The 27,548-nt window shown below is 49.2% G+C and overlaps 1 protein-coding gene across 4 annotated transcripts; it reads left to right on the top strand.

Moving 5' to 3' along the window:
- Positions 1 to 113: 113 nt before the first annotated feature.
- LOC140897540 (uncharacterized) lies at positions 114 to 27,089 on the top strand. 4 transcript variants are annotated; one of them, XM_078848582.1, is made up of 7 exons: positions 114 to 289; positions 2,747 to 2,827; positions 3,500 to 3,626; positions 6,817 to 6,915; positions 7,277 to 9,062; positions 9,846 to 9,938; positions 25,703 to 27,089. In XM_078848582.1, the coding sequence occupies exons 2-7, from the start codon at positions 2,786 to 2,788 to the stop codon at positions 26,655 to 26,657; spliced, it is 3,102 nt and encodes a 1,033-aa protein (XP_078704708.1). In that variant the 5' UTR covers positions 114 to 289; positions 2,747 to 2,785; the 3' UTR covers positions 26,658 to 27,089. The 4 variants fall into 4 exon arrangements, with proteins under 4 accessions (XP_078704708.1, XP_078704707.1, XP_078704706.1 ...); XM_078848581.1 differs by lacking the exons at positions 9,846 to 9,938; positions 25,703 to 27,089 and having other exon boundaries at positions 7,280 to 9,510; XM_078848580.1 differs by lacking the exons at positions 114 to 289; positions 9,846 to 9,938; positions 25,703 to 27,089 and adding an exon at positions 730 to 795 and having other exon boundaries at positions 7,277 to 9,510.
- Positions 27,090 to 27,548: the final 459 nt, after the last annotated feature.

Raw genomic sequence — 27,548 nt, 5'->3', positions numbered from 1 at the left:
GTAGTTCCTGACTCTCCCGCGAGCGGAAGTGACGTCGGACCGGGGAGGACGCCTCTCCCAAGGCGGGGAAGCGCTTTGTGCTGCTCCAGCTCTGCGCATGCGCAAGTGCAGGTGGGCGGAAGTCGCGCGTGCGCAGAGGCAGAGCTCACCGGCTGCTGCGGGAGCGGGCTGAGCGGCAGGGTCTGTGCCGGGGCGACCTTCATTAACCCCCCCGCGCCCGGCCCGCGCCCTGCTCCCGCTGGGGCCGCCCCGGGCCCTGCCCGCCCCGCTGCCGAGCTGCCGCCTCCAGGTACCGGAGCGAGCCCCGGGGGCGGGGCGGTGACGCTGCCCCAGTGTCCGCGGGGACCCGGCCTCGGGCGGCGCCGGGACCTGCTCCCGGGGGGGGCCGCGCCCGGGGGGGCTCGGAGCTGCTGTCCCAGCGGGAGCCCAGCGCCCCCCGGCGGGGTCTGGACGGGGCAGCGGGTTAAGGGGCGAGGCTGGGAGACCCCGACCCCGCGGGGCCGGGCTGGGGGGCCGCTCTCTGCCGGCAACAGGGCCCGGGCAGGCCCGGGAGGGGACGGGGGCAGCGAGCGGCCCCCCCCGGAGGCGGCCCGGCCCCAGGCTGCGGCCAGGAGCTCGTTCCTCCGCGGGGCCGCGTCCTGCCGCACCTGGGAGACGCCTCGGGGCTGCCCAGCCCCAGGGGAGCCGCAGCCAGGCCCTGCCCCGCGCCGCCGGGACCGGGGGGGGTCCGGGGGGGGCCTTGAACGGTCCCTGTGCAGCCTCAGGAAACCCCCGGGGGAGAAGGGGGGGCGGGAGGTGAGTGAATTGGATCCTTTCCCCGCTGGTGCCGCTCACACCCTGATACAAATTCTCTCCAGTTCTTCCCCTTTTCTCAAATGTCAATTTAACATCTCCGGTGTGGGGGATTTTCCCACCCATTTTATCTGCAGCGATTTGTCCGTGTCTAGGTGAGAAGGTGCCCCCACTGCTGCCCCCTTCCCTCACCCAGGAAGCCTTCCCGCTTCTCCTCCGCCGCCACCCTCTTAAATCGCCTCCTGAAATGGCTCCCTGCTGCCCGTGTGAATGGTGGCAGACGGGGAACCATCACTTTCTGTTTATGTATTGCACAGTCATATAAAATCTAGTCAAACAGTCCGTCTTTTCCAACTAGTTATTTCATAGCAATATAAAATTCCCTCTGATCTTGGTCTTTTTCTCTCATGTTATCAATTACTTTGTGACACGTATTCTTTGCAGATCTCAAACATTGTTATGAAATATCCTAAACATTTGCCCCACTTTTTCTCTAGTTGTCTATTTCTCATTGAATATGCCCTGAGATTTTCCCTGTCTCCCTTAATTATAAAATACTAAGTAAACCTCAGATTTACACCTTTTCTCAGATTCTTCAACATGGAAATAAAATGTTTGCAACTGTTGCCCATTTTCTCTCTATTCATTTTTCAAAGATTGATGTGAAATACACTCGGATTTTATCTCTTATCAACGAGTGATATAAAATCCCTCTGCTTTTCCACTTTCCTCTCTCTAATTTGCAAAATGGGAGGAGAGGGGTCCCAGGCAAAGGGCATGGCAGAGGCTCTGGGAGCTGCTACTAAATTTGTGCCCCGAGTCCTTCTCCTCGATGTGGGGGGTGAGGGAGGTGGGAAGGGGGTTAGCACTGCTACACAGTGACCTCTTCCACAGCATTCTGGACTCATCCAGAGTCACTGTATGGAATGACAAGGAGTTTCTCCAGATGAACAGTGGGGCAAATGAAATTAGCAATTCTCCCTGTGAGAAGGTGCTCTCATTACCTGCTCTCCCCAGAGAGCTAAAAGAGGGAAGGCTGCTCAAAGGCTCTGTTCCTCTCTCCTAAGGATATTGGGGTTCAGCTTCCTGGGTCAGACGCTGCAGCCTCCATTGTGACCCGGGAGACCAGGTTTAGCAGCTGCTGCAACCCTAGCGGGGCTTCTGTGCTGGGAAGTTACCTTAATTAATGCTTCTTCTCTGCCCGGCCCAGGTGCTGACTTTCTCCAGGTGGTACTAGCCCCTTGGGGCAGACCTGGGCTCTGTTAATACAAATTCTGAGCCACAAACTTCAGGTAACTGAAAGACATAAGGGAAAGTGCTGGGGACTGGCAAGAAAGTGACTCTGCACAAACAGCCCCTCCTCATTTCTCCTCCCATTAGCAATTGCCAGGAGAAAATCCAGCGGTGGGATTGCAAAGAACCCAGGAATGGGACTTTCCCAGCTAGAGAGGCAGGGAGAGAGGACAGGGGAAGGAGAGACTGAAAGGGGCAGTGGTAGAAATGAGTGGGAAGAGAGATTTCCAGCTCTAGTCCACCCAGACACATGTGTTGCAACATCCCTGGGCAGAATCACTTTCCAGTGAACAAGAAAAGGATCAGACCGAGGAAAAGCCAGTTCCTGACTCCATATTCCCCCTGCTCGGTTGTGGCTGCCGTGGGGTCCATGTCTGAGGGAATCCCCCACAGTGACTCCTTTGGTTCTGCTCTTTTTAGCGTTGTGTTCAGAGACTTTGTTACGGAGTGGAGGGAGGGAGAGGGGAGGTAAAAAATGTCTCTGGGGGCTTAGCCTGGCAGGAGGGGCCAGGTCTACACTGTAATAAAGAGATCAAGCATTTTTCCAGCATGGCAGAATCTAGGCTATCTGTCTGCAGGGAAAGGGCCCTGGGGGAATTCTGATGTGAAATTAACTAAAGCCTGTTCGAAACCCCCACAATTACGCTTCTCGCCCTCCCAGGCTGCAGAACGACATCCATGTTTCACTCCAGCTCCTCCCATGGGACAGGGAAGAGAAATGGCTGCAGTGGAGCCAGCTCAGGTAGGGATTATTGGGGAGTTTTGGGTGGGATCCTTCTGGAGGGAGGGGGACAGCAAATACACCAGAGACGAGAAGGTTTGCGCAGTCTGGTTTGGAGGTTGGTCTGGGGCAGGAAAGCCACAAGGTGGAGAAAGGGAGGAGGACAGGAGGTGGCAAACCTCCTGGGAGTTATTGAATAAGTGGCCTAGATTCTGGGACCAGACCCATGGGATTGGGAGGTGGAAATGCTCTAATTTGTAGAACAGAAAATAACCCACCTACATGGGACTAGGAAACCTAACCAGACTCATAGTTCAGCAGCCTGACCTGACTAACCAGTGGGTGCCATGAGATATGAAGGTGGCATCCACCAGTCAGGCTTAGGGGAGATTCCCTTCCCTTCAAATCCAGCTCCTTGCATTGAGGAGCGTGTTAGACTTCCTACCAGGGAGCTCTCCCTGGATTCTGCTGGGGGCTCCATCTCCTGTATCAGTCTGTGGCTAGTAGGTGTGTGATGGATCTGGTGGGAGAGAGTAGGGGCTCTGTCTTCGTCCCTGGTGGTTCCAGGATGCTCTGAGCGAGGTGGGGGTGGGACTCTGACCGTGATCCACCCAGAGCTTCCATTTGATTGGCTTGTCTCCCACACAAAGAGAGGGGCAGCAGGTACTGAGTGTTGGATTTTTGCTCTCTCAGGGTCCGGTGACCTTCGAGGAGGTGGCTGTGTATTTCACCAGGGAAGAGTGGGCTCTGCTGCACCCTGCTCAGAGAGCTCTCTACAGAGATGTCATGCAGGAGAACTATAAGAATGTGAACTTGCAGGGTAAGGATTCCCGTCCCCTCAGTTCTTGGAAGGGGAAACGAAGAGATACGGTTCATGCCACTCCTCAATGGCATCTCTGCTCTGTCATGTTTCAGCATCACCCCAATATGTCAGTAACACACACACACACACAACCAGAGACCTTCCCCTGCTGAAGAACACTTTGGGAACAGAGCACAGGAGGACTAACGCACAGTGTCAGATATCTCTTTTTGCTCAAATAAAACTGGGCTTAGGTCCAGCATAACCAACAGAAGCTTCCTAGCCCAGGCCTTCTCTGAAACCCTGAGCCTACTCCACGGGGACCAGAATGTGCTTGGGGTGTAACAAGCAGGCTGCTGGAGTGAAAGCTGCTGGTCCAGGGTTACTTATCACACAGACACTCAGATGACACAAATCCTCACTGGTCTGGATTGCACTGCAGCGTGCGAAAATGGCTTATGTTGGTAGTGAAACTTCCTGAGACATGGAGAGTCTTGCTTCTCCATCCACACGTGTGATAGCCACAACCTCTCTTCTCTGCAGGTTCACTGGATTTTTGATTACCTCATTGTCACATGACCCTGATTCTTATCTTTCACATTCTGCTTATCTAAACTAATTAGCATCTGTTGCTCCTGAATTATAGCTTCTAATTTCCCAGTGTTCTCCACACCCAGGGATTTTCCTACTCCCTCCCGTTACACTGGGCTCACTAGATTCCCTAGTACATAAGAGCGGCCACGCTGGGTCAGACCAAAGGTCCATGTAGCCCAGTGTCCTGTCTTTCGAGAGTGGCCATGATTTTATACACATCGCTCATATCCCCCTTTCGTCTCTTTTCTAAGCTGAAAAGGCCCAGTCTTTTTATTCTCTCCTCATACAGAAGCTCTTCCATACCCCTAATCATATTTTTTCCCTTTTCTGAACCTCTTCCAATTCTTTTTTGAGATGTGGAACCACATTTGCATGCGGTATTCAAGATCTGGGCGTACCATGGATTTATAGAGAAGCAATATGATATTTTCTGTCTTCTTATCGATCCCTTTCTTAATGATTCCCAACATTCTGTTTCCTTTTTGACTGCCTCCTTACCTAGAGGGAACGTTTTCAGAGAATGCTCCACAAGGACTCCAAGATCCCGCTCTTGAGTGGAAACAGCTAATTTAGACCCTATCATTTTCTATGTATTGTTGGGATTATGTTTTCCAATGGGCTGCAATACATGCTATCCTGACATCTAGTACTGCTGAGCTCCTGCATTCAGTAATATCCCTGCCCTTTCCCCCAGAAATGTGCATCTTGCACTGTCCAGCACACTGCTGAACAATGCAAATTCATACAAAGTCTGTCATTTCATCAGTGGAAAATGACATGCACCAGCCTCGTTATTCCAGATGGAGTTTCCAACACACTTTAATCCAAACACACTGGTTAGATAAAACAATAAAACCAAATTGTTAAATACTGAAAAAAAAACATTTTAAGTGACTACAGGTAATGAGGCCTAAAAGTCAGAATTGTTTACAAAAGAAATGCAAGATAAAACACAAACTAACATCTAACTTAACAAGCTAAAACGGATTCAAAGCAAATGTTTCTCTCAACATATGTTGAGACAGGCTGGTGTCTGTCCTTTCAGCCAGGACTCCCATAACCCGCTCCTGCCACCCAAGGTCAGTTCCTCAGGAGTTGTCATGAACAGAGGGAAAGGGGGGAGAGAGAGAGAGTCTCAAGCATTTTTCTCACCTCTTTTTAGAGTTCAGTCCTTTGTACTAGAAACAACTTCAGTTCTCAGCTGAGTGATGGTGACAGGCTGTCTGTGGTCAATAAGAGCTTCAAGTGGTCCCTTTGAAGGAATGTACATGTCTTCTTCACACCTTCCCACTGCCGGAAAATGGCTATTTGACCAGCTGTTTGCCTTGCTGCCTCTGAGGGAACTGGTCTGTGGGTGTTCCCCAAAATTATAACTTTTTAGAAATATCATACAGGAAAATCTCATAACTTTACTTACAGTGTTGCTCCACATTTTAACAGGAGGATAATATTCAGTAGATTACATGATTTCAAATGATATCTCACAAGCCATACTATGTCCCAAATTGATCATAATTTTCCGGAAGAGTGAACATAGGGGTACAGACTGACACAATGTCTGTCTGTGTTTCTTCCCAGCCGATATGTGGGTATTTGGCATCTTAAAGGACCTGGGGAGCTGGTCCTGGGAATTCACTGGTTTACTAAGTGTGACACTATGTGGAATTGTGAGAGACTTTTTTTTATTAATTATTATTTTATTATTAATACCAATATGATAAAATTGCAATGAGTCATGCTAGATGTGCCATGTAAGCTGTCAGTGAAAATGTTATGATTTTCCAAGTATGATGATTTTGTTTCTGTTTGTATCACCTTTGTATTGTGAGATATAGAGATGTAGGGTATATTTGTATTTCCAGACTTGTGTAGTGTTTCTGGGTGACACCCCCAGACATATTGGCGTCAGCACTGCCTAGCCTGTTCGATGGCCCATCCAGGGTCATCAGCTGTACAATGAGTCCATGGAAAGAACCAAGGAGATACACCTATTGAGTCAGCAAGACATGCAAACGTGCGCCTGTGTACTGAGAATTCCAAGGCTTTTCCATGCCATGTGCTTTGAAACTTGTGTTTGGGGCACAGGAAGTACAAGCCACACGGCAAAAGGCATATAAAGGGTAGCTGCATCATCTCCCTTTTGTCTTCAATCCTTCTTCCTACCTCTGGAGCAACTTCTCTACAAACTGAAGCCTTGAACAAAGGACTGAATGACCCATCCAAGCTGTGTGGATGTGTTTCAGATGGACTTTGAAGTCACTAACTCACTAACTAACCTCTCACTGCAATGGACCTAGGGGCTGACTGGGAGTCAGAGAACTGGAATGCAATAAAGGGGGCTGCGTGATTTCTTTTTTCAGCTTCTCATTAACCAGTGTGGGTGATGAGAAGCAGTTTGTGACTGGTCGGTGAATTTAACTTCAGCGTTAACCACCAGTTTGGGGAGCATATGCCATCCCTTTTTCAGCCTGCTCTGACCTTGGTGTTTTCAGTGAGGGACTGCCCCAGGCACACCACCTCACACTAAGCACTGAAGTTAAATTAATAGAATATTTATTTATGACAAAGTCTTGTGACATCAACTGAAGTCCTTTGTTTTCTTTCTTCTGAGCAGAGTTTCCACTTTCCAAACCTGATGTGATCTCCCAGCTGGAACAAGGGGAAGAGCCATGTGTCCCAGAGGAAAGAGAGATCCTGAGAGCTCCCTGCACAGGTGAGGAAACATTAAACCAACTCAGAATCTATAAGTGCCTGAAGGAACCATCTGGGATGCCCTACAAAGTCTTGGGAGGTCTCTCAGTTCATTATTGTCTCTAGCAGGGGACGTATCCTCAGGGTTAATATAGCTCATGGCTTCCTATCGATCCTAGCAGACACCAGGCAGAAGTTTCCTCCCTTCCCCCTGTGAATTTGGATGGGATGTGAAGGCTGAATTGATCCCCCTCCTCTCTCCTATTTGGTGGAAGAGTTTGGGGGAGTTCAGGACCTGATTTTTATTTGACCCCTCTCCACCACTTGTTTTCGTTTGGTCTTCCCCTTTCCATCCCTGTTTGACGTTTCTGTCTCTATGACAGCAGGTGAGGCAATGCTCTGTGAGAAGGAGGAGCAGAATTCTCATCAGGAAAATGTTGAACAAGTGGATAAACACAGAGAATTATTGCAAAGATGGAAAAGGAATGTGTCCAGGAGTCATGAGCAGGGAAAATCCTTTGCGATTCATCACAGACCAGAAGGAGAGCAGGGAAACCAGCCATTGGAGAAAATGGGTAAATTTATTTCCTGTCGGGGAACTCAGCAGGGCCTCAAGGAAACCACAACCCAGCAGGAAATCCTCAGGACAAAGAGGAAAAATACATGCAGTGAGTGTGGGAAAAGCTTCACGTTCAGCTCAGCCCTTTCTAATCATCAGAGAATCCACTCAGGGAAGAGGCCCTATGAATGCAGTGAGTGTGGGAAAAGCTTCACGAGCAGCTCACCCCTTTCTAATCATCAGAGAATCCACACAGGGGAGAGGCCTTATCAATGCTGTGAGTGTGGGAAAACCTTCATTTGGAGCTCATCCCTTTCTTGTCATCAGAGAATCCACACAGGGGAGAGGCCCTACGAATGCAGTGAGTGTGGGAAAACCTTCACTTGCAGCTCAGCCCTTTCTAATCATCAGAGAATCCACACAGGGGAGAGGCCCTTCGAATGCAGTGAGTGTGGGAAAACCTTCACTTGCAGCTCAGCCCTTTCTAATCATCAGAGAATCCACACAGGGGAGAGGCCCTTCGAATGCAGTGAGTGTGGGAAAAGCTTCATTAGGAGCTCAGCCCTTTCTAACCATGAGAGAATCCACACAGGGGAGAGGCCCTACAAATGCAGTGAGTGTGGGAAAAGCTTCATTCAAAGATCACACCTTTTCCAACATCAGAGTGTCCACACAGGGGAGAGGCCCTATGAATGCAGTGAGTGTGGGAAAACCTTCACTAGCAGCTCAGCCCTTTCTAATCATCAGAGAATCCACACAGGGGAGAGGCCTTATGAATGCCGTGAGTGTGGGAAAACCTTCATTTGGATCTCATCCCTTTCTTGTCATCAGAGAATCCACACAGGGGAGAGGCCCTACGAATGCAGTGAGTGTGGGAAAAGCTTCAGTAAAAGCTCAGGCCTTTTTCTGCATCAGAGAATCCACACAGGAGAGAGGCCCTACAAATGCAGTGAGTGTGGGAAAAGGTTCATTCAAAGATCAGGGCTTGTTGATCATCAGAGAATCCACACAGGGGAGAGGCCCTATGAATGCAGTGAGTGTGGGAAAACCTTCATTACGAGCTCAGCCCTTTCTATTCATCAGAGAATCCACACAGGGGAGAGGCCCTATCAATGCAATGAATGTGGGAAAAGCTTCACTAGCAGGTCAGCCCTTTCTAATCATCAGAGAATCCCCACAGGGGAGAGGCCTTATGAATGCCATGAGTGTGGGAAAACCTTCATTAGGAGCTCAGCCCTTTCTAATCATCAGAGAATACACACAGGGGAAAGGCCCTACAAATGCAGTGAGTGTGGGAAAAGCTTCATTCAAAGATCACACCTTTTCCTCCATCAGAGAAACCACACCGGGGAGAGGCCCTACGAATGCAGTGAGTGTGGGAAAAGTTTTATTCAAAGATCAGGCCTTGCTGATCATCACAGAATCCACACAGGGGAGAGGCCCTACGAATGCAGTGAGTGTGGGAAAAGCTTCATTAGGAGCTCAGGCCTTTCTAATCATCACAGAATCCACACAGGGGAAAGGCCCTACGAATGCAGTGAGTGTGGGAAAAGCTTCACTCGAAGATCAGGCCTTTTTCACCATCAGAGAATCCACACGGGAGAAGCCCTGTCATAAATATAAAGGGAAGGGTAAACACCTTTAAAATGCCTCCCTGCCAGAGGAAAAACCCTTTAACCTGTAAAGGGTTAAGAAGCTAGGATAACCTCGCTGGCATCTGACCAAAATGACCAATGAGGAGACAAGATACTTTCAAAGCTGCAGGGGGGGAAGAAACCAAGGCTCTGTCTATGTGATGCTTTCGCCGGGAAGAGAAAAGGAATGGAGTCTTTGAACTTAGTAAGTAAGCTAACTAGATATGTATTAGATTCTGTTTTGGTGAAATGGCTGATAAAATAAGCTGTGCTGAATGGAATGTAGATTCCTGTTTTTGTGTCTTTTTTTGTAACTTAAGGTTTTGTTGTTGAATCTGATTACCCTGTAAGGTATTTACCATCCTGATTTTACAGAGGTGATTCTTTTACTTTTTTCCTTCAATTAAAATTCTTCTTTTAAGAACCTGCTTGCTTTTTCATTGTTCTTAAGATTCAAGGGTTTGGGTCTGTGTTCACCTTTGCAAATTGGTTGGATTTTTATTAAGCCTTCCCCAGGAAATGGGGTGTAGGGTTTGGGGAGGACTTTTTGGGGAAAGACGTTTCCAAGCAGGCTCTTTCCCTGTTATATATTTGTTAAATGCTTGGTGGTGGCAGCAATGAAGTCCAAGGGCAAAAGGTAAACTAGTTTGTACCTTGGGGAAGTTTTAACCTAAGCTGGTAAAAATAAGCTTTGGAGGTTTTCATGCAGGTCCCCACATCTGTACCCTAGAGTTCAGAGTGGGGAAGGAACCTTGACAGGCCCTGGGAATGCCGTGAGTGTGGGAAAAGCTTGACTCAAAGATCAGAACTTTCTAATCATCAGAGAATGCACACAGGGGAAAGGCCCTACAAATGAAGTGAGTGTGGGAAAACCTTCTCTTGGCACTCAGTCCATGTTAGGCATCAGACAATCTGCAAGGGAGATCAACACCATAAAAACCTCTAGGGCTATCAGTACTTTTTTTCTTTAATACTTTTCCTGATTCCTACATAGTAACTTGGAATGCTGTTTGAACTGTTTGCTGCACCGTTATCCCTCACCTTATCCCGATGAGTGCCCCAATTTTGCCTTTTGCAGTTCGCAGTTGCAGGTGGATCAATTTATCCTTTTTATTGTCCCATGAGTAATTTGAGTGTGCGCTTCCTATCAGGAAGCGGGGAGCATCACATTTCTACCATTCCTCCTATTGCAAAGTTATTGTTAATCACCAATGATACAGATTGTGTCATTGCCAGTTGTTCTCATGTTGCTCTGCGTTTTGCTGAAGAGCAGTTATGTTGGGAACTTTTCAAATGATATGTAAATGAAGAGAAGCAGGGGCCGGAACAAAAAGTGTCATTTCGCACCCCCCCCTTATTTAGATCCTAGTATACTGAAAATGTTGAAAATAACATACCTGACTCTTGAGACAGCGCTGAGTGAAGTGTGTTTGAATGGATCAGAGGAGAATGTGCTGGGAGAATCTCTTGTCCTGATTCTGAATAATCAGATGTCACCTGCTCTGGAATTTCACTTGACACTTTCACTGTCATGTATTCTCTCTCTCTGATGTGGTTTCTGTCTGTCCTGAGGGCTGTTTGCTCACCCAATTGGATATTAGTTCAGTTTGATATGATGGCGCTCAGATCTATTGGAGAATTTCAGACAAATGACCGTTTGCTAAAGTGGTCATTCCTCACTTCAGCTTTCCTTTTCCCCCATCCCTCCATGATGGCATGGAGAAAGTTCAAGTGCAGTTCTGTTAACATGAGAGAACTCTCCAATTTACTGGACATGCTAACTAAGAAACAGCAGTGATTTTAAAATCTCCACTTTTTCAACAGCAGAACCCCATCTAACTGAAGGAAGTACATATGATCACAGTGTAGTTCAATTGTTGAAGTCAATATTGTCTCAGATGATTTGGGGAGAGAATTCCACCGTAAGTGGTTTTGAACTAGGCAGAATGCCCATGTATTCGGTTCCCAAATCATGTGTAACCCAGGCCCTACAAAAGATCTCTCCTAGTTAACCCTATGTGATGAGGAATCCTGCCCTTCGTGACACAGATGTTGAAAAAATAGAAGTGGGTTTTTTGTTGAATTTATCCTTTGTATGTGCTAAAATGTGTATAAAATCAGTGTTGGCAATCTAATAGCTGCAGAAAAATGGCTATTTTTGAATAGAATCTCCAGCTCTGGTAATGGAGATTCTGATCCTGCCCTGTATCCAGTCCCTTGCCTGAAACTGTGCCACCAAATTAAAGAAAAGCTGGGCATGTTTTGGGGAGCCATTCCTCACTAACACTATTGATATTTTGAGTGGTTTCGTAAAGGATTCTACTTCAGAGAAGTGTAAATTTACCCTAACCAAGGCCAAGGATTTGGAAAGAACTGGGGTGAAAAGAGTACACACTCAGTTCTTGGTTTCTATTCCAGAAAAGGAATGACCATTGTCATTTTAGTATCTTCTTGTTCCTTTCATAGAATCATAGAATATCAGGGTTGGAAGGGACCCCAGAAGGTCATCTAGTCCAACCCCCTGCTCAAAGCAGGACCAATTCCCAGTTAAATCATCCCAGCCAGGGCTTTCTCTATTTTTTTCTCCTGGCCTTTCTGTTCTATCAGAGTGGGACAGTATAGCTCAGTGCATGCGTGACAAAAGCTCATTGGTGCCAATTGGCAAAGGAGTCACTTGTTTACAAGCAACTCCTGTCTCAGACCTGACAAACTCACCACACCGAATACACTGGTTTTATGACATTTATCCAGGAAGCATAGCAGTGAGATCTCTACGGAAAGCTTGTAAATCATTGTCAGGGGATCTTCTGCTGTGGGTCGCTCTCCATCGCTCCTGTTGAAGCTGCTCAAGTTTGGTTAAATCATTGGAACTGGGAATTTATACCCTGATCTCCCAGGTGGGTGCCCTGACCACCAGCCTGCAGCATCACTCTCCTGGGCACAATTAATGTTTAATGATTTATGCAAAGTGGAACAGCGCCAGCAGGGGCAATTGAGACTGCCCCACCCAGGGCACCCAACTGGGATGTAGGAGACCTGGGTGCTCCTCGCTGCTCCTATCAGATAGAGATGAGATTTGAAGTCAGGTCTTCTACTTGCTGACTCAGTGCTCAAACCACTGAACTCGGGCATAGAACAAGGGTTCCACCTCCGGTGGAGTTAGGTGGGCAGGGCTGACCAGGCTTAGGTGCCCAACTGACGGCAGCCAACAGGAGGCACCTAAGTCCCTTTGTGGCAGAAGGCTTGGGCCACCCCTGTCCTTAGCTGTTCCGACTGGCTGGCTCCAGCAGCTCTCTATCCAGCACACTGGCTTTTGTGGATCCAGCCCCTCATAAGAAAGGCACCCAGGGCTCCCCCAAAAAAGCTGTAAGGGGTTGCACAAACTGACCATTTCTCTGCATTTAACCCCCCTCCCTGAACGAGCAGGTCCCTTGTCTCACCTGCGAAAGCCAATAGAAGTAGCAATTTTATCATTTCTAGACACCATCTGAGTCTCAGCTGCAAGCCTTACTTCTCCCGGTAATGTCAAACACCAATTCCTCTCCAGCATCCTCTTCCCATGAAGAGTTAGGTTTTATGTGAAGATTGGCTTGGTTTCGTTAGGGTGACTGTCTCTGAGCTCTCTTCACCCACTCCTGCACCCCAGTTCCTCACTGAGACACTAACCGGCCCAAAGCAATGGTCAGTAGCAGCCTTGGTGCCCAGGGATGTGGTCTCAGAGCTGGGATGGCCAAAGCCCAGCACAGGGTGTGACCACTGTGAAATGAGTTATTTCAGGACACAGAGAAAACACGCCCCTGTAGCAGTCAGGGAATCATGTTGTAGGTCCCAGAAGCCAAACAAAAGGTTGGTGGCGGGGGGGGGAATCGGATATGGGGCCTTTCCCGTCTCAGGAGTGTTGACTCCAATTCACCCTCAGGGTTGGGGGACTGGCTGGCCCAGAGGGGCGGGGAATGGATTTGGGGCCTTTCCATAGAGAGCGTGCCGGCTCTGATCCGACCCCAGGGAAGGGGGCTGGCTGGCTGGCTCAGGGGTACAGGAATGGGATAAGGGGCTTTACCCTACTGGGACACTGGCTCCAATCTAGCACCAGGGTTGTGGGCTAGCTGGCTCATGAAGGTGGGGAACAAGGTATGGGGCCTTTTCTCTCTGGGCCAGGAAGGAAAGGAGATGTGAATGAATTTACTTCTTCCCCCTGCATCCCAGCCAAGGAGCATCCTAGTATGTCTTTGCTTTACGCTGGGTGTCTGTGAAGCTCCTCGAAGTATTTAGGGCTGAATTCTGCTCTCCCCCGAGTTTACAGATTCCCTTGGCTTCTATGGAGTCACTCCTGACTCTCACCAGTGCGAGAGGAGATTCATACCTTTAGCGTAGAGCAAGGGTTCTCAAACTTTTCTTTCTGCGGACCACTTGAAAATTGCTGAGGGACTCAGCCGACCACTTAATGATCTTTCCAAAAGTCATTTGTACCATTAGCTAACTATTGTAAAGCTAACCCTCTTGCATACATATTATCTGCACACATCGTGCAGTCTTAAGATGCTAAACAAATCTGTGAGTCAACTAGAAATAGTCATGCTCTCCTTGTAAATATTAATACTGTCCTTTCAGGTATCTGCAAAGATTGTAAGAGGCATTCACTCAGGCTTATACAATTTCTCTGTGATGTCCACTCCAAATTTGACTAATGTTTTACACACATAGCAGAGTAACAATAAGTAATAAAGCGACACAAACGGCAAAACAAACCCACAAACAAACAAGTGACAACACTGAGAATACGAAGGGAAGCGAAACATCCAGTGGTTGGTTTGGGGGATTTTAAATGAGTGTTGAGGACCCACACGGTGGAAGTGCAACAGAGCCCTGGAGAAACAGGAAAAGTTCAAGGTCTCCTGGTTTCACATTGTGCGCGTGTGTCACCAACTCAAAAACCATTTTTACAAGCCCTGGGGCACATATACACATGGCTTGGGGTTTGCAGACAGATCCCTGCTTCAAAGAGCTTACAAATAAGTTTTTTATCCTACAAAACACCTGGCAGGAACCCAACCAAATCGAGTGCTGATGGGGACTCAAAAGTCAATGGAAGTACTCCGAGGCTCAAAGCAGGGGTGGGCAAACTTTTTGGGCTGAGGGCCACATCTGGGTGGGGAAATTCTATGTGGGGCAGGGGGCTGGGGTGCAGGAGGAAGTGTGGGGTGTGGAAAAGGATTAGGGGTGCAGGAACAGGCTCGTGGCAAGAGATTGTGGCAGAGGAGGTGTGTGGGGTGTATGAGGGTGCTCAGGGAAGGGGGTTGGGGTGCAGGAAGGGTGCAGCAGGGGGCTCAGGGCAGGGGGTTGGGGTGCAGGAGGGGTTTGGGCTTCGGCCCGGCACCACTTATCTAAAGCGGCTCCGGGGTGGCAGCGGCAGGGAGCCAGCCCTGGCCTCGCACCGCACCGCTCTGGGTGAGGCGGGGTGGGGAGATGGGGTGGGCAGCCTCTCGGCAGGGGGCTGGGGGGAGATAGGCAGGCAGCTTCTGGGCTGGCCCCAGGGAGCTGCTGGGGGGAGTACGGGCCAGGGGGTTTCTCAGGGACCGAGCCAGCCATCTTCAGTCCACCGTGGGTTCTCCCCAGGATCTGTGTTCCTCCTCTAGCCAGGAGAAACCAGCTGCAGACCCCTTTAGTGCTGGGCAGGGGGACAAACAAAAGGATGTGGCTCCTTTAAGAAAAGTTTGCCCTTGTGTCTGATGAGTGAACTTGGGCTGGGGCCAGCAGCTCGCCCCCTTCCCGGGCTCTGTCCAGCCAGTCGGGTGCGCCAGGTGTAGTGTAGTAAATTGCTCTGCACAGATATGTGCTACTTACCGGGTTCTGAGCCGTACATCTGCTGAAGCCGCTGCCCTTCACCTTGCCCTTCTTAGCCGTAAGATTCTGCGGACGGCTTTTGACAGGGGTTAAAAAGTTGCCAAGCGGGCGAATCGGTGCAGGGGGTTGGCCAGGGTCTGAACAGGGGGCGGAAACTGACTGGTCAAGAGGGTCAAGCAGCTGGAGGCAGCATTAGGAGAGGGGCTAAAGGGAAAATCAGGGATGGAGGGGAGGAGGCAGAGTTAAGCCCAGGAGCGAGGCGCTGGCAGAGGGTGTCAGAGGGCAAAACCCGGCCCAGCCAGGGGCACAGGGGCCAGCAGTTACCCCAGTGGGACTGAGACACCAGGGCTTGCAAAATAGTTTTTTGGGGGGGAGGGCGAGAGGCTTTTTTATTTCCCCTCTCCCAGGCAGAACCTCTCAGCATCGGCTTCCCAAGACTGGGTTCTCAAAGGCACAGGACTGAGTTCATAAAGGCACAGGCATCCCCATGCCTAGTCAATACATCTCCTCTTTGTCTGATGTAACCTACTGAGGCTCTGTCTACACTGCAAATTTCAAAGGGCTGTCGCGGGTGCCAGTGCTCCTGGAATCCACCTCGACGAGGGGATTAGGTCCGAGCACTGGGAGCCGAGCCTGTCCACACTAGCGCTTTAAAGCACTCAAACGTGCTGCGCTCCGCGAGGGGGAGGGGGTGATTTTTCACGCCCCTGAGCCAGCAATTTAGAGCTCTTTAACTTGCCAGTGTAGATAATCCCTGAGACTGAATTCAGGGAAACATGGTACAGATATCCCCTCAGAAACAAAGAATCCCTTATCACTGTATCTGAATGCATCGAGTCTCATAGCAGTGTCCCAAGTTGTCTAATCTGCTGCTGGGATTCCCTGAATTTTTCATTCTAATTTTTTCTTCTCATTTTTAGAGCAGATGTTTATTCTGTTCAATCATCTGACTTCCACTCTGACTGAATTTCTGGCCTAGTGTGAAAACTTTGTTTTGAGTCAATCCACCAGTGCTGTAAATATTGGTGGTCAGACCAATAGTCCACCTAATCTAGTATCCTGCCTTGTGACAGTGGCCAATGCCAGGTGCTTCTAAGGGAATGATCAGATCAGTGAAGCACTCATTGAACCATCCCATTGTCCACTCCCAGCATCTGGCAGTCAAAGGACGGTTTAGGGACGTGCAGAGCATGGGCCCGCATCCGATTATCTTGGCTAATAGCCAATCTACTTATCCTGGGGGACTGATCGAATTCTTTGCTAATATGTACCTTATGCCAGATGGTTGATGCAGGGTATTGTTGCAAAACTTAAGACCTACTGACTGTGTTTAGCCAACCTGTATGCATGTTTGTATGTTTGTATGTGAGGCTAGAAATATTGAGCATGTCCCTGTATTTAAAATGTGCTCTCTTGGATGGGGCCAGACAATGTGAGCGGCTTATTAAAGGAATGCAGAAACACGTAAAGATTATCCCAGGCACTGTGCCTCTGAACAATGGGGACTACTTGACCAAGATCAGATACCTCTATACAGTGGGTGCTGCTTGACCCAGGTCACAGCAAAAGAGCCTTCCAGAAAGTGGGGGGAAGAAAGAAAAGGTGGACAATGAGAGCCTACAAGGAGAGCCGGAAACACCTCAGGTACAAAGACTGCACGGTGAGAAATGATTGACCCAGCAATCTGGATGATGGGAAGACAGACAGCTCAGCTCAGCTCAGCTCACTGAGAATGAGAAGGATCTGACATTATCAACCCACGAAGAGTAATCCAGGTGTGTCTAACATGTCTTGTGTCCCCATTATGCAGACAGAGGCCTTTTTCTCACCGCTCATAAAACTAATGAAGACAACAGGAGACAAGTTCAGTTCTCACAGCGATGACAAAGGCTGAAGAAAATGTCTCAAAAATTAAGTGAGAGAGCAATGAGGTGACAGGGGAGTACCACTGTTCTGAGTGTAATTTTGGTGGTGATACCTGCGGCGCCCCCGGGAGCCCCAGAAACGAGCCGCGGGAGGGGGGCGGGTGTGAGAGGCGCTGGGTTAGGGGAGGGGCCGGAGGGAATCAGGCTGATCCCGGCACCTGCCCGGACCGAGGCTGCAGAAGGCGGAAGGGCCCCCGGGGCCGGCTGGGAGATGTAGTTCCTGACTCTCCCGCGAGCGGAAGTGACGTCGGACCGGGGAGGACGAGCCGGGCTCGTGCGGGGCCGTTGGCGCCTCTTCCAAGACGGAGAAACGTTTTCTGCCTCCCTAGCTCTGGGCATGCGCAGATGGAGGCGGGCGGGAGTCGCGCGTGCGCAGAGGCAGAGCTCACCGGCTGCTGCGGGAGCGGGCTGAGCGGCAGGGTCTGTGCCGGGGCGACCTTCATTAACCCCCCCGCGCCCGGCCCGCGCCCTGCTCCCGCTGGGGCCGCCCCGGGCCCTGCCCGCCCCGCTGCCGAGCTGCCGCCTCCAGGTACCGGAGCGAGCCCCGGGGGCGGGGCGGTGACGCTGCCCCAGTGTCCGCGGGGACCCGGCCTCGGGCGGCGCCGGGACCTGCTCCCGGGGGGGGCCGCGCCCGGGGGGGCTCGGAGCTGCTGTCCCAGCGGGAGCCCAGCGCCCCCCGGCGGGGTCTGGACGGGGCAGCGGGTTAAGGGGCGAGGCTGGGAGACCCCGACCCCGCGGGGCCGGGCTGGGGGGCCGCTCTCTGCCGGCAACAGGGCCCGGGCAGCCCCGGGAGGGGACGGGGGCAGCGAGCGGCCCCCCCCGGAGGCGGCCCGGCCCCAGGCTGCGGCCAGGAGCTCGTTCCTCCGCGGGGCCGCGTCCTGCCGCACCTGGGAGACGCCTCGGGGCTGCCCAGCCCCAGGGGAGCCGCAGCCAGGCCCTGCCCCGCACCGCCGGGACCGGGGGGGCTCCTGGGGGGGGTCCGGGGGGGGCCTTGAACGGTCCCTGTGCAGCCTCAGGAAACCCCCGGGGGAGAAGGGGGGGCGGGAGGTGAGTGAATTGGATCCTTTCCCCGCTGGTGCCGCTCACACCCTGATACAAATTCTCTCCAGTTCTTCCCCTTTTCTCAAATGTCAATTTCAAATCTCTGGTGTGGGGCATTTTCTCACCCATTTTACCTGCAGCGCTTTGTCCTTGTTTAGGTGAGACATTGTTCCCTGAGTCGTGCCCAAAACATGTCTGCCCCTGGAGTGGGGATGGGATGAGTCGCCTCTTCTCCGCCAGGGTGGGGGAAGGGAGGAGCAAGTGCCCCCCGTGGAGACTGCCCAGACCCCGGTTTCCCAATCCCACTTGCTGGCCCCAAACTGCCAACACAGTTGCCCCCAGCTATCCATTGACCCTCACCTGCCCATCCCCCACTGCTGCCCCCTTCCCTCACCCAGGAAGCCTTCCAGCTCCTCCTCCTCCTATGCCCTCTTAAATTGCCTCCTGAAATGGCTCCCTGCTACCCGTGTGAATGGTGGCAGACGGGGAACCATCACTTTCTGTTTATGTATTGCACAGTCATATAAAATCTAGTCAAACAGTCCGTCTTTTCCAACTAGTTATTTCATAGCAATATAAAATTCCCTCTGATCTTGGTCTTTTTCTCTCATGTTATCAATTACTTCGTGACACGTATTCTTTGCAGATCTCAAACATTGTTATGAAATACCCTAAACATTTGCCCCACTTTTTCTCTAGTTGTCTATTTCTCATTGAATATGCCCTGAGATTTTCCCTGTCTCCCTTAATTATAAAATACTAAGTAAACCTCAGATTTACACCTTTTTCTCAGATTCTTCAACATGGAAATAAAATGTTTGCAACTGTTGCCCATTTCCTCTGTATTAATTTTTGAAATATTGATGTGAAATACGCTCCAATTTTACCTCCTCTCAACAACTGATATAAAATCCCTCTGATTTTCCACTTTCCTCTCTCTAATTTGCAAAATGGGAGGAGGGGGGTCCCAGGCAAAGGGCATGGCAGAGGCTCTGGGGACTGGTACTAAATTTGTGCCCCGAGTCCTTCTCCTAGATCTGGGGGGTGAGGGAGGTGGGAAGGGGGTTAGCACTGCTACACAATGACCTCTTCCACATCACTCTGGACTCATCCTTTCTGAAATCTGGTTTCATTGAGACCATTGTTAATCCAGAGTATGGAAAGACAAGGAGTGACTCCAGATGAACAGTGGGGCAAATGAGATTAGCAAGTCTCCCTGTAAGGAGGTGCTCTCATTCGCTGCTTTCACTAGAGAGCTAAAGGAGGTAAGGCTGCTCAAAGGCTCTGTCCCTCGCTCCTAAGGATATTGGGGTTCAGCTTCCTGGGTCAGACGCTGCAGCCTCCATTGTGAACCGGGAGACCAGGTTTAGCACCTGCTCCTACCCTAGCGGGGCTTCTGTGCTGGGAAGTGACTTTAATTAAAGCATCTTCTCTGCCCGACCCAGGTGCTGACTTTCTCCAGCTGGTACTAGCCCCTTGGGGCAGACCTGGGCTCTGTTAATACAAATTCTGAGCCACAAACTTCAGGTAACTGAAAGATCTCAGGGAAAGTGCTGTGGACTGGCAAGAAAGTGACTCTGCACAAACAGCCCCTCCTCATTTCTCCTCCCATTAGCAATTGCCAGGACAAAATGCAGCCGTGGGATTGCAAAGAACCCAGGAATGGGACTTTCCTAGCCAGAGAGGCAGGGAGAGAGGACAGGGGAAGGAGAGACTGAAAGAGCCAGTGGTTAGAAATGAGTGGGAAGAGAGATTTCCAGCTCTAGTCCACCCAGACACATGTGTTGCAGCATCCCTCGGCAGAATCATTTGTTCCAGTGAACAAGAAAACGATCAGACAGAGGAAAAGTCAGTTCCTGACTCCATATTCCCCCTGCTCAGTTGTGGCTGCCATGAGGTCCATGTCCGAGGGAATCCCCCAGAGTGACTTCTTTGGTTCTGCTCTTTTCTAGCATTGTGTTCAGAGACTTTGTTATGGGGTGAGGGGAGGGAGAAGGGAGGTTAAAAATGTCTCTGTGGGCTTAGCCTGGCAGGAGGGGCCAGGTCTACACTGTAATAAAGAGATCAAGCATTTTTCCAGCATGGCAGAATCTAGGCTATCTGTCTGCAAGGAAAGGGCCCTGGGGGAATTCTGATGTGAAATTAACTAAAGCCTGTTCTGAAGCCCCCACAATTACGCTTCTCACCCTCCCAGGCTGCAGAACGACGTCCATCCTCCACCTCAGCTCCTCCCATCCTCCCATGGGACAGGGAAGAGAAATGGCTGCAGTGGAGCCAGCTCAGGTAGGGATTATTGGGGAGTTTTGGGTGGGTTCCTTCTGGAGGGAGGGGGGCAGCAAATACACCAGAGACGGGAAGGTTTGCGCAGTCTGGTTTGGAGGTTGGTCCGGGGCAGGAAATCCATAAGGTGGAGAAAGGGAGGAGGACACGGGGTGGCAAACCTGCTGGGAGTTATTTAATAAGTGGCCTAGATTCTGGGAACAGACCCATGAGGTTGGGAGGTGGAAATGCTCTAATTTGTTGAACAGAAAATAACCCACCTACATGAGACTAGGAAACCTAACCAGACTCATAGTGCGGGAGCCTGACCCGACTAAGCAGCGGGTGCCATGAGATATGAAGGGGGCACCCATCAGTCAGGCTTAGGGGAGATTCCCCTCCCTTCATATCCAGCTACTCGCACTGAGGAGCGTGTTGGACTTCCTACCAGGGAGCTGTCCCTGGACCCTGCTAGCGACTCCATTTCCTGCATCAGTCTGTGGCTAGTAGGTGTGTGATGGATCTGGTGGGAGAGAGGAGGGACTCTCTCTTCTTTCCCTCACCCTGGTGGTTCCAGGATGCTCTCAGCGAGGTGGGGGTGGGACTCTGACCGTGATCCACCCAGAGCTTCCATTTGATTGGCTCCTCTCCCACACAGATAGTGGGGCAGCAGGTACTGAGTTTTGGACTTTTGCTGTCTCAGGGGCTGGTGACCTTCGCGGAGGTGGCTGTGTATTTCACCAGGGAAGAGTGGGCTCTGCTGCACCCTGATCAGAGAGCTCTCTACAGAGATGTCATGCAGGAGAACTATAAGAATGTGACCTCACTGGGTAAGGATTCCTGTCCCCTCAGTTCTTGGAAGGGGAAATGAAGAGATACGGTTCACGCCACCCCCCAATGGTATCTCTGCTCTGTCCTGTTTCAGCATCACCCCAATATGCCAGTAACACACACAGACACGACCAGAGACCTTCCCCTGCTGAAGAACACTTTGGGAACAGAGCACAGGAGCAGTATCGCACAGTGTCAGATATCTCTTTTTCCTCAAGTAAAACTGGGGCTTAGGTCCAGCATAACCAACAGAACCTTCCTATCCCCGGCCTTCTCGGAAACCCTGAGCCACCTCCACCCGAACCAGAATGTGCTTGGGGTGTAACAAGCAGGCTGCTGGAGTCAGAGCTGCTGGTCCAGGGCTACTTATCACACAGACACCCAATGCGTCCTTGAATGCTGGCTGGGGGTATCCAGACAGGGGAGCTCCAACAGCAGAACATTGAATCTCACCCAGGATTACAGATGACACAAGTCCTCACTGGTCTGGATTGCACTGCAGCGTGTGAAAATGGCTTATGGTGGTAGTGAAACTTCCTGAGAAATGGAGAGTCTTGCTTCTCCATCCGCACGTGTGATAGCCACCACCTCTCTTCTCTGCAGGCTCCTTGGATTTTTGATTATCTCATTGTCACATGACCCCAATTCTTATTTTTCACATTCTGCTTTTCTAGACTAATTAGCATCTCTTGCTCCTGAATTATAGCTTCTAATTTCCCAGTGTTCTCCACACCCAGGGATTTTCCTACTCCCTCCCGTTACACTGGGCTCACTAGATTCCCTAGTAGATAAGAGCGGCCACACTGGGTCAGACCAAAGGTCCATGTAGCCCAGTGTCCAGTCTTTCGAGAGTGGCCATGATTTTATAGACCTCTCTCATATCCCCCTTTCGTCTCTTTTCTAAGCTGAAAAGGCCCAGTCTTTTTCATCTCTCCTCATACGGAAGTTCTTCCATACTCCTAATCATATTTTTTCCCTTTTCTGAACCTCTTCCAATTCCAGTCTATCTTTTTTGAGATGTGGCAACCACATTTGCATGCAATATTCAAGATGTGGGCGAACCATTGTTTTTGTAGAGAAGCAATATGATATTTTCTGTCTTCTTATCCATCCCTTTCTTAATGATTCCCAACATTCTGTTTGCTTTTTGACTGCCTCTGCACCTTGAATGAACGTTTTCAGAGAATGCTCCACAAGGACTCCAAGATCCCACTCTTGAGTGGAAACAGCTAATGTAGACCCTATCATTTTCTATGTATAGTTGGGATTATGTTTTCCAATGGGCTGCAATACGTGCTATCCTGACATCTAGTACTGCTGAGCTCCTGCATTCAGTAATATCCCTACCCTTCCTGTTCCCTTTCTCCACTGAACCCCACCAGCCCATGTTTACTGTTCCCGGCTTCCCCAGGACTGACTCATTGTCTCTGGACTTTTCTGTCAGCAAGAAGCAATGCCAGGGAGACTTGCCCTCTGTCTGGAGTCTTCTATTTCTGGAACATGGATTTACTTTCTCTGTTTTCGGAGACTATTTGATATTGAGTGTCTGTGTCTGTGTCTGTTTTCGGAGACTCTTTGAAATTGAGTGTCTGTGTCTGTGACGTTAACCACAGTACAATCTGGCCTGTTGAACAGCTGTTTCCCCTCAGTTCCCCAACCTGCGGTGCCTTTTACACTGCTTTACTGTGAGAACAGCCACTCCTGGGCAGTTAACACGCAGTCTCCAGCATGTAACTCGCTCCCAGCTTCACAGTATTGACTGCTGCTAGGCAGCGATGCTCAAATTACAGTACACCACGGGAGAACCTTAGAAAATTCTCTGCTCCCAGACTTTCCCCCAGAAATGTGCATCTTGCATTGTCCAGCACACTGCTGAACAATGCAAACTCATACGAAGTCTGTCATCAGTGGAAAATGACATGCACCAGCCTCGTTATTCCAGATGGAGTTTCCAACCCCCTTTAATCCAAACACACTGGTTAGATAACCAATAAAACCAAATTCTTAACTACTGAAAAAAAAAAGATTTTAAGTGACTACAGGTAATGAGACCTAAAAGTCAGAATTGTTTACAAAAGAAATGCAAGATAAAACACAAACTAACATCTAACTTAACGAGCTAAAACGGATTCAAAGCAAATGTTTCTCTCAGCATATGTTGAGACAGGCTGGTGGCTGTCCTTTCAGCCAGGACTCCCCTAACCCGCCCCTGCTGCCCAAGTACACTTCTTCAGGAGTTGTCATGAACAGAGAGAAAGGGAGCAGAGAGAGAGAGTCTCAAGTATTTTCCTCACCTCTTTTTATAGTTCAGTCCTTTGTACTAGAAACAAATTCCGTTCTCAGCTGAGTGTTGCTGACAGGCTGTCTGTTGTCAATATGAGCTTCAAGTGGTCTCTTTGAAGGAATGTAAATGTCTTCTTCACACCTTCCCACTTCCGGAGAATAGCTGTTTGACCAGCTGTTTGCCTTGCTGCCTCTGAGGGAACTGGTCTGTGGGTGTTCCCCAAAATTATAACTTTTCAGTAATATCATACATTAAATCTCATATCTTTACTCACAGTGTTCCTCCACATTTTAACAGGAGGATAACATCAAGTAGATTATGTGATTTCAAATGATATCTCACAAGCCATACTATGTCCCAAATTGATCATAATTTTCCAGAAGAGTGAACATAGGGGTACAGACTGACACAGTGTCTGTCTGGATGTGTTCCCAGCCGATATGTGGGCATTTGGCATCTTAAAGGACCGGGGGAGCTGGTCCTGGGAATTCACTGGTTTATTTAGTGTGACACTATGTGGAATTGTGAGACTCTTTATATTATTAGTATTTTATTAATACCAATATGATAAAATTGCAATGAATCATGCTAGATGTGCCATGTAAGCTGTCAGGGAAAATGTTATGATTTTCCAAGTATGATGATTTTGTTTCTGTTTGTATCACCTTTGTATTGTGAGATATAGAGATGTAGGGTATATTTGTATTTCCAGACTTGTGTAGTGTTTCTGGGTGACACCCCCAGACATACTGGCGTCAGCACTGCGTAGCCTGTTCGATGGCCCATCCAGGGTCATCAGCTGTACAATGAGCCCATGGAAAGGACCAAGGGGATACACCTATTGAGTCAGCAAGACATGCAGGGGTGCGCCTGTGTACTGAGAACTCCAAGGCTTTTCCGTGCCATGTGCTGTGAAACTCTTGTTTGGGGCACAGGAAGTATAAGCCACATGGCAAAAGGCATATAAAGGGTAGCTGCATCATCTCCCTTTTGTCTTCAATCCCTCTTCCTACCTCTGGAGCAACTTCTCTACAAACTGAAGCCTTGAACAAAGGACTGAATGACCCATCCAAGCTGTGGATGTGTTCCAGATGGACTTTCAAGCCACTAACTCACCATACTGCTAAGAACCTGATATATAGATTTCAGACTGTACCTGACTGCTTTCCCATTTTGCTTCTTTCTGTCTTTCTTTTCTTTAAACCTTTAGTTTAGATGCCAAAGGATTGGCTGGCAGCATGGTATTTTGGGTAAGATCCAAATCTATCGTGACCTGGTACTGATGCTAACCCCTTGGGATCAGAAGAACATTTTGTTTGTGAGCAGAGTTTTTAAATAACCTCTGACTGCAGTGGACCTAGGTGCGGACTGGGAGTCAGAGAACTGGAATGCAATAAAGAGGGCTGTGTGATTTCTTTTTTCAGCTTCTCGGTAACCAGTGTGGGTGATGAGAAGCAGTTTGTGACTGGTCGGTGAGTTTAACTTCACTGTTAACCACCAGTTTGGGGAGGATATGCTATCCCTTTTTCAGCCTGCCCTGACCTTGGCCTTTTCAGTGAGGGACTGCCCCAGGCACACCAGCTCACACTAAGCACTGAAGTTAATAGAATGTTTTTTAATAGAATGTTTTTCTTTTTATGACAAAGTCTTGTGACATCAACTGAAGACATTTGTTTTCTTTCATCTGAGCAGGGTTTCCAGTTTCCAAACCTGATGTGATCTCCCAGCTGGAACAAGGGGAAGAGCCATGGGTCCCAGAGGAAAGAGAGATCCTGAGAGCTCCCTGCACAGGTGAGGAAACATTACATCAACTCAGAATCTATAAGTGCCTGAAGGAACCATCTGGGATGCCCTACAAAGTCTTGGGAGGTCTCTCAATTCATTATTATCTCTAGCAGGGGTCATATCCTCAGGGTAAATATAGCTCATGGCTTCCTATAGATCCTAGCAGACACCAGGCAGAAGTTTCCTCCCTTCCCCCTGTGAATTTGGATGGGATGTGAAGGCTGAATTGATCCCCCTCCTCTCTCCTATTTGGTGGAAGAGTTTGGGGGAGTTGAGTACCTGATTTTTATTTGACCCCTCTCCAGCACTTTTTTTCGTTTGGTCTTCCCCTTTCCATCCCTGTTTGAGGTTTCTATCTCTATCACAGCAGGTGATACAATGCTTTGTGAGAAAGAGGAGCAGAATTCTCAGCAGGAGAATGTTGAACAAGTGGATAAACACAGAGAATTATCGCAAAGATGGAAAAGGAGCGTGTCCAGGAGTCATGAGCAGGGAAAACCCTTTGCGATTCATCACAGACCAGAAAGAGAACAGGGAAACCACCCATTGGAGAAAATGGGAAAATTTATTTCCTGTCGGGGAACTCAGCAGGGCCTCAAGGAAACCACAACTCAGCAGGAAATCCTCAGGAGAAGGAGGAAAAATACATGCAGTGAGTGTGGGAAAAGCTTCACGTTCAGCTCAGCCCTTTCTACTCATCAGAGAATCCACACCGGGGAGAGGTCTAATGAATGCCGTGAGTGTAGGAAAAGCTTCAGTAGCAGCTCAGCCCTTTCTACTCATCAGAGAATCCACACCGGGGAGAGGCCCTATGAATGCCGTGAGTGTGGAAAAAGCTTCACTCAAAAATCAGTCCTTTCAAATCATCAGAGAATCCACATAGGTGAGAGGCCCTACGAATGCAGTGAGTGTGGAGAATGCTTCACCAGGAGCTCAGACCGTTCTGTACATCAGAGAATCCACACAGGGGAGAGGCCCTATGAATGCAGTGAGTGTGGGAAAAGCTTCACTAGGAGCTCAGCCCTTTCTACTCATCAGAGAATCCACACAGAGGAAAGGCCCTACAAATGCAGTAAGTGTGAGAAAACCTTCATTTGGAGCTCAGCACTTTCTAATCATCAGAGAAGCCACACAGGGGAGAGGCCCTACAAATGCAGTGAGTGTGGGAAAAGCTTCATTCGAAGACCAGGCCTTTCTAAACATCAGAGAATCCACACAGGGGAGAGGCCCTATGAATGCAGTGAGTGTGGGAAAAGATTCATTGAAAGATCAGGCCTTTTTCAGCATCAGAGAATCCACACAGGAGAGAGGCCCTACGAATGCAGTGAGTGTGGGAAATGCTTCACTCAAAGATCAGCCCTTTTTCAGCATCAGAAAATCCACACTGGGGAGAGGCTCTACGAATGCAGTGAGTGTGGGAAAAGCTTCATTCAGAGATCAGCCCTTTTTCGCCATCAGAGAATCCACACAGGGGATAGGCCCTACGAATGCAGTGAGTGTGGGAAAAGCTTCACTCAAAGAGCACACCTTTTCCAGCATCAGAGAATCCACACACGGGAGAGGCTCTGCAATAAATATAAAGGGAAGGGTAAACACCTTTAAAATCCCTCCCTGCTGGAGGAAAAGACCTTTCAGCTGTAAAGGATTAAGAAGCTAGAATTACCTCGCTGGCACCTGACCAAAATGACCAATGAGGAGAAAAGATGCTTTCAAAGCTGCATGGGGGGAGAAACAAAGGTTCTCTCTGTCTGTGTGATGCTTTTGCCGGGAACAGAAAAGGAATGGAGTCTTAGAACTTAGTAAGTAATCTAGCTAGATATGCGTTAGATTCTGTTTTGTTGAAATGGCTGATAAAATAAGCTGTGCTGAATGGAATGTAGATTCCTGTTTTTGTGTCTTTTTGTAACTTAAGGTTTTGCGTAGAGGGATTCTCTGTGTTTTCAACCTGATTACCCTGTAAGGTATTTACCATCCTGATTTTACAGAGGTGATTCTTTTACTTTTTTCCTTCAATTAAAATTCTTCTTTTAAGAACCTGCTTGCTTTTTCATTGTTCTTAAGATCCAAGGGTTTGGGTCTGTGTTCACCTATGCAAATTGGTGAGGATTTTTATCAAGCCTTCCCCAGGAAAGGGGGTGTAGGGTTTGGGGAGCCTTTTTGGGGGAAAGACGTTTCCAAGCGGGCTCTTTCCCTGTTATATATTTATTAGACACTGGGTGGTGGCAGCAATAAAGTCCAAGGGCAAAAGGTAAACTAGTTTGTACGCTGGGGAAGTTTTAACCTAAGCTGGTAAAAATAAGCTTTGGGGGTTTTCATGCAGGTCCCCACATATGTACCGTAGAGTTCACAGCAGGGAAGGAACCTTGACAGGCCCTAGCAATGCCGTGAGTGTGGGAAAAGCTTGACTCAAAGATCAGAAGTTTCTAATCATCAGAGAATCCACACAGGGGATTCTCTAGCAGCTCAGCCCTTTCTAGTCATCAGAGAATTCAC

This window comes from Lepidochelys kempii, chromosome 14 (assembly GCF_965140285.1).
Source record: "Lepidochelys kempii isolate rLepKem1 chromosome 14, rLepKem1.hap1, whole genome shotgun sequence".
In the NCBI taxonomy this organism is placed as follows: domain Eukaryota; kingdom Metazoa; phylum Chordata; order Testudines; family Cheloniidae; genus Lepidochelys; species Lepidochelys kempii.
Note: the sequence above shows the minus strand (reverse complement) of the source record. Positions and strands in the feature narration are given on the sequence as shown.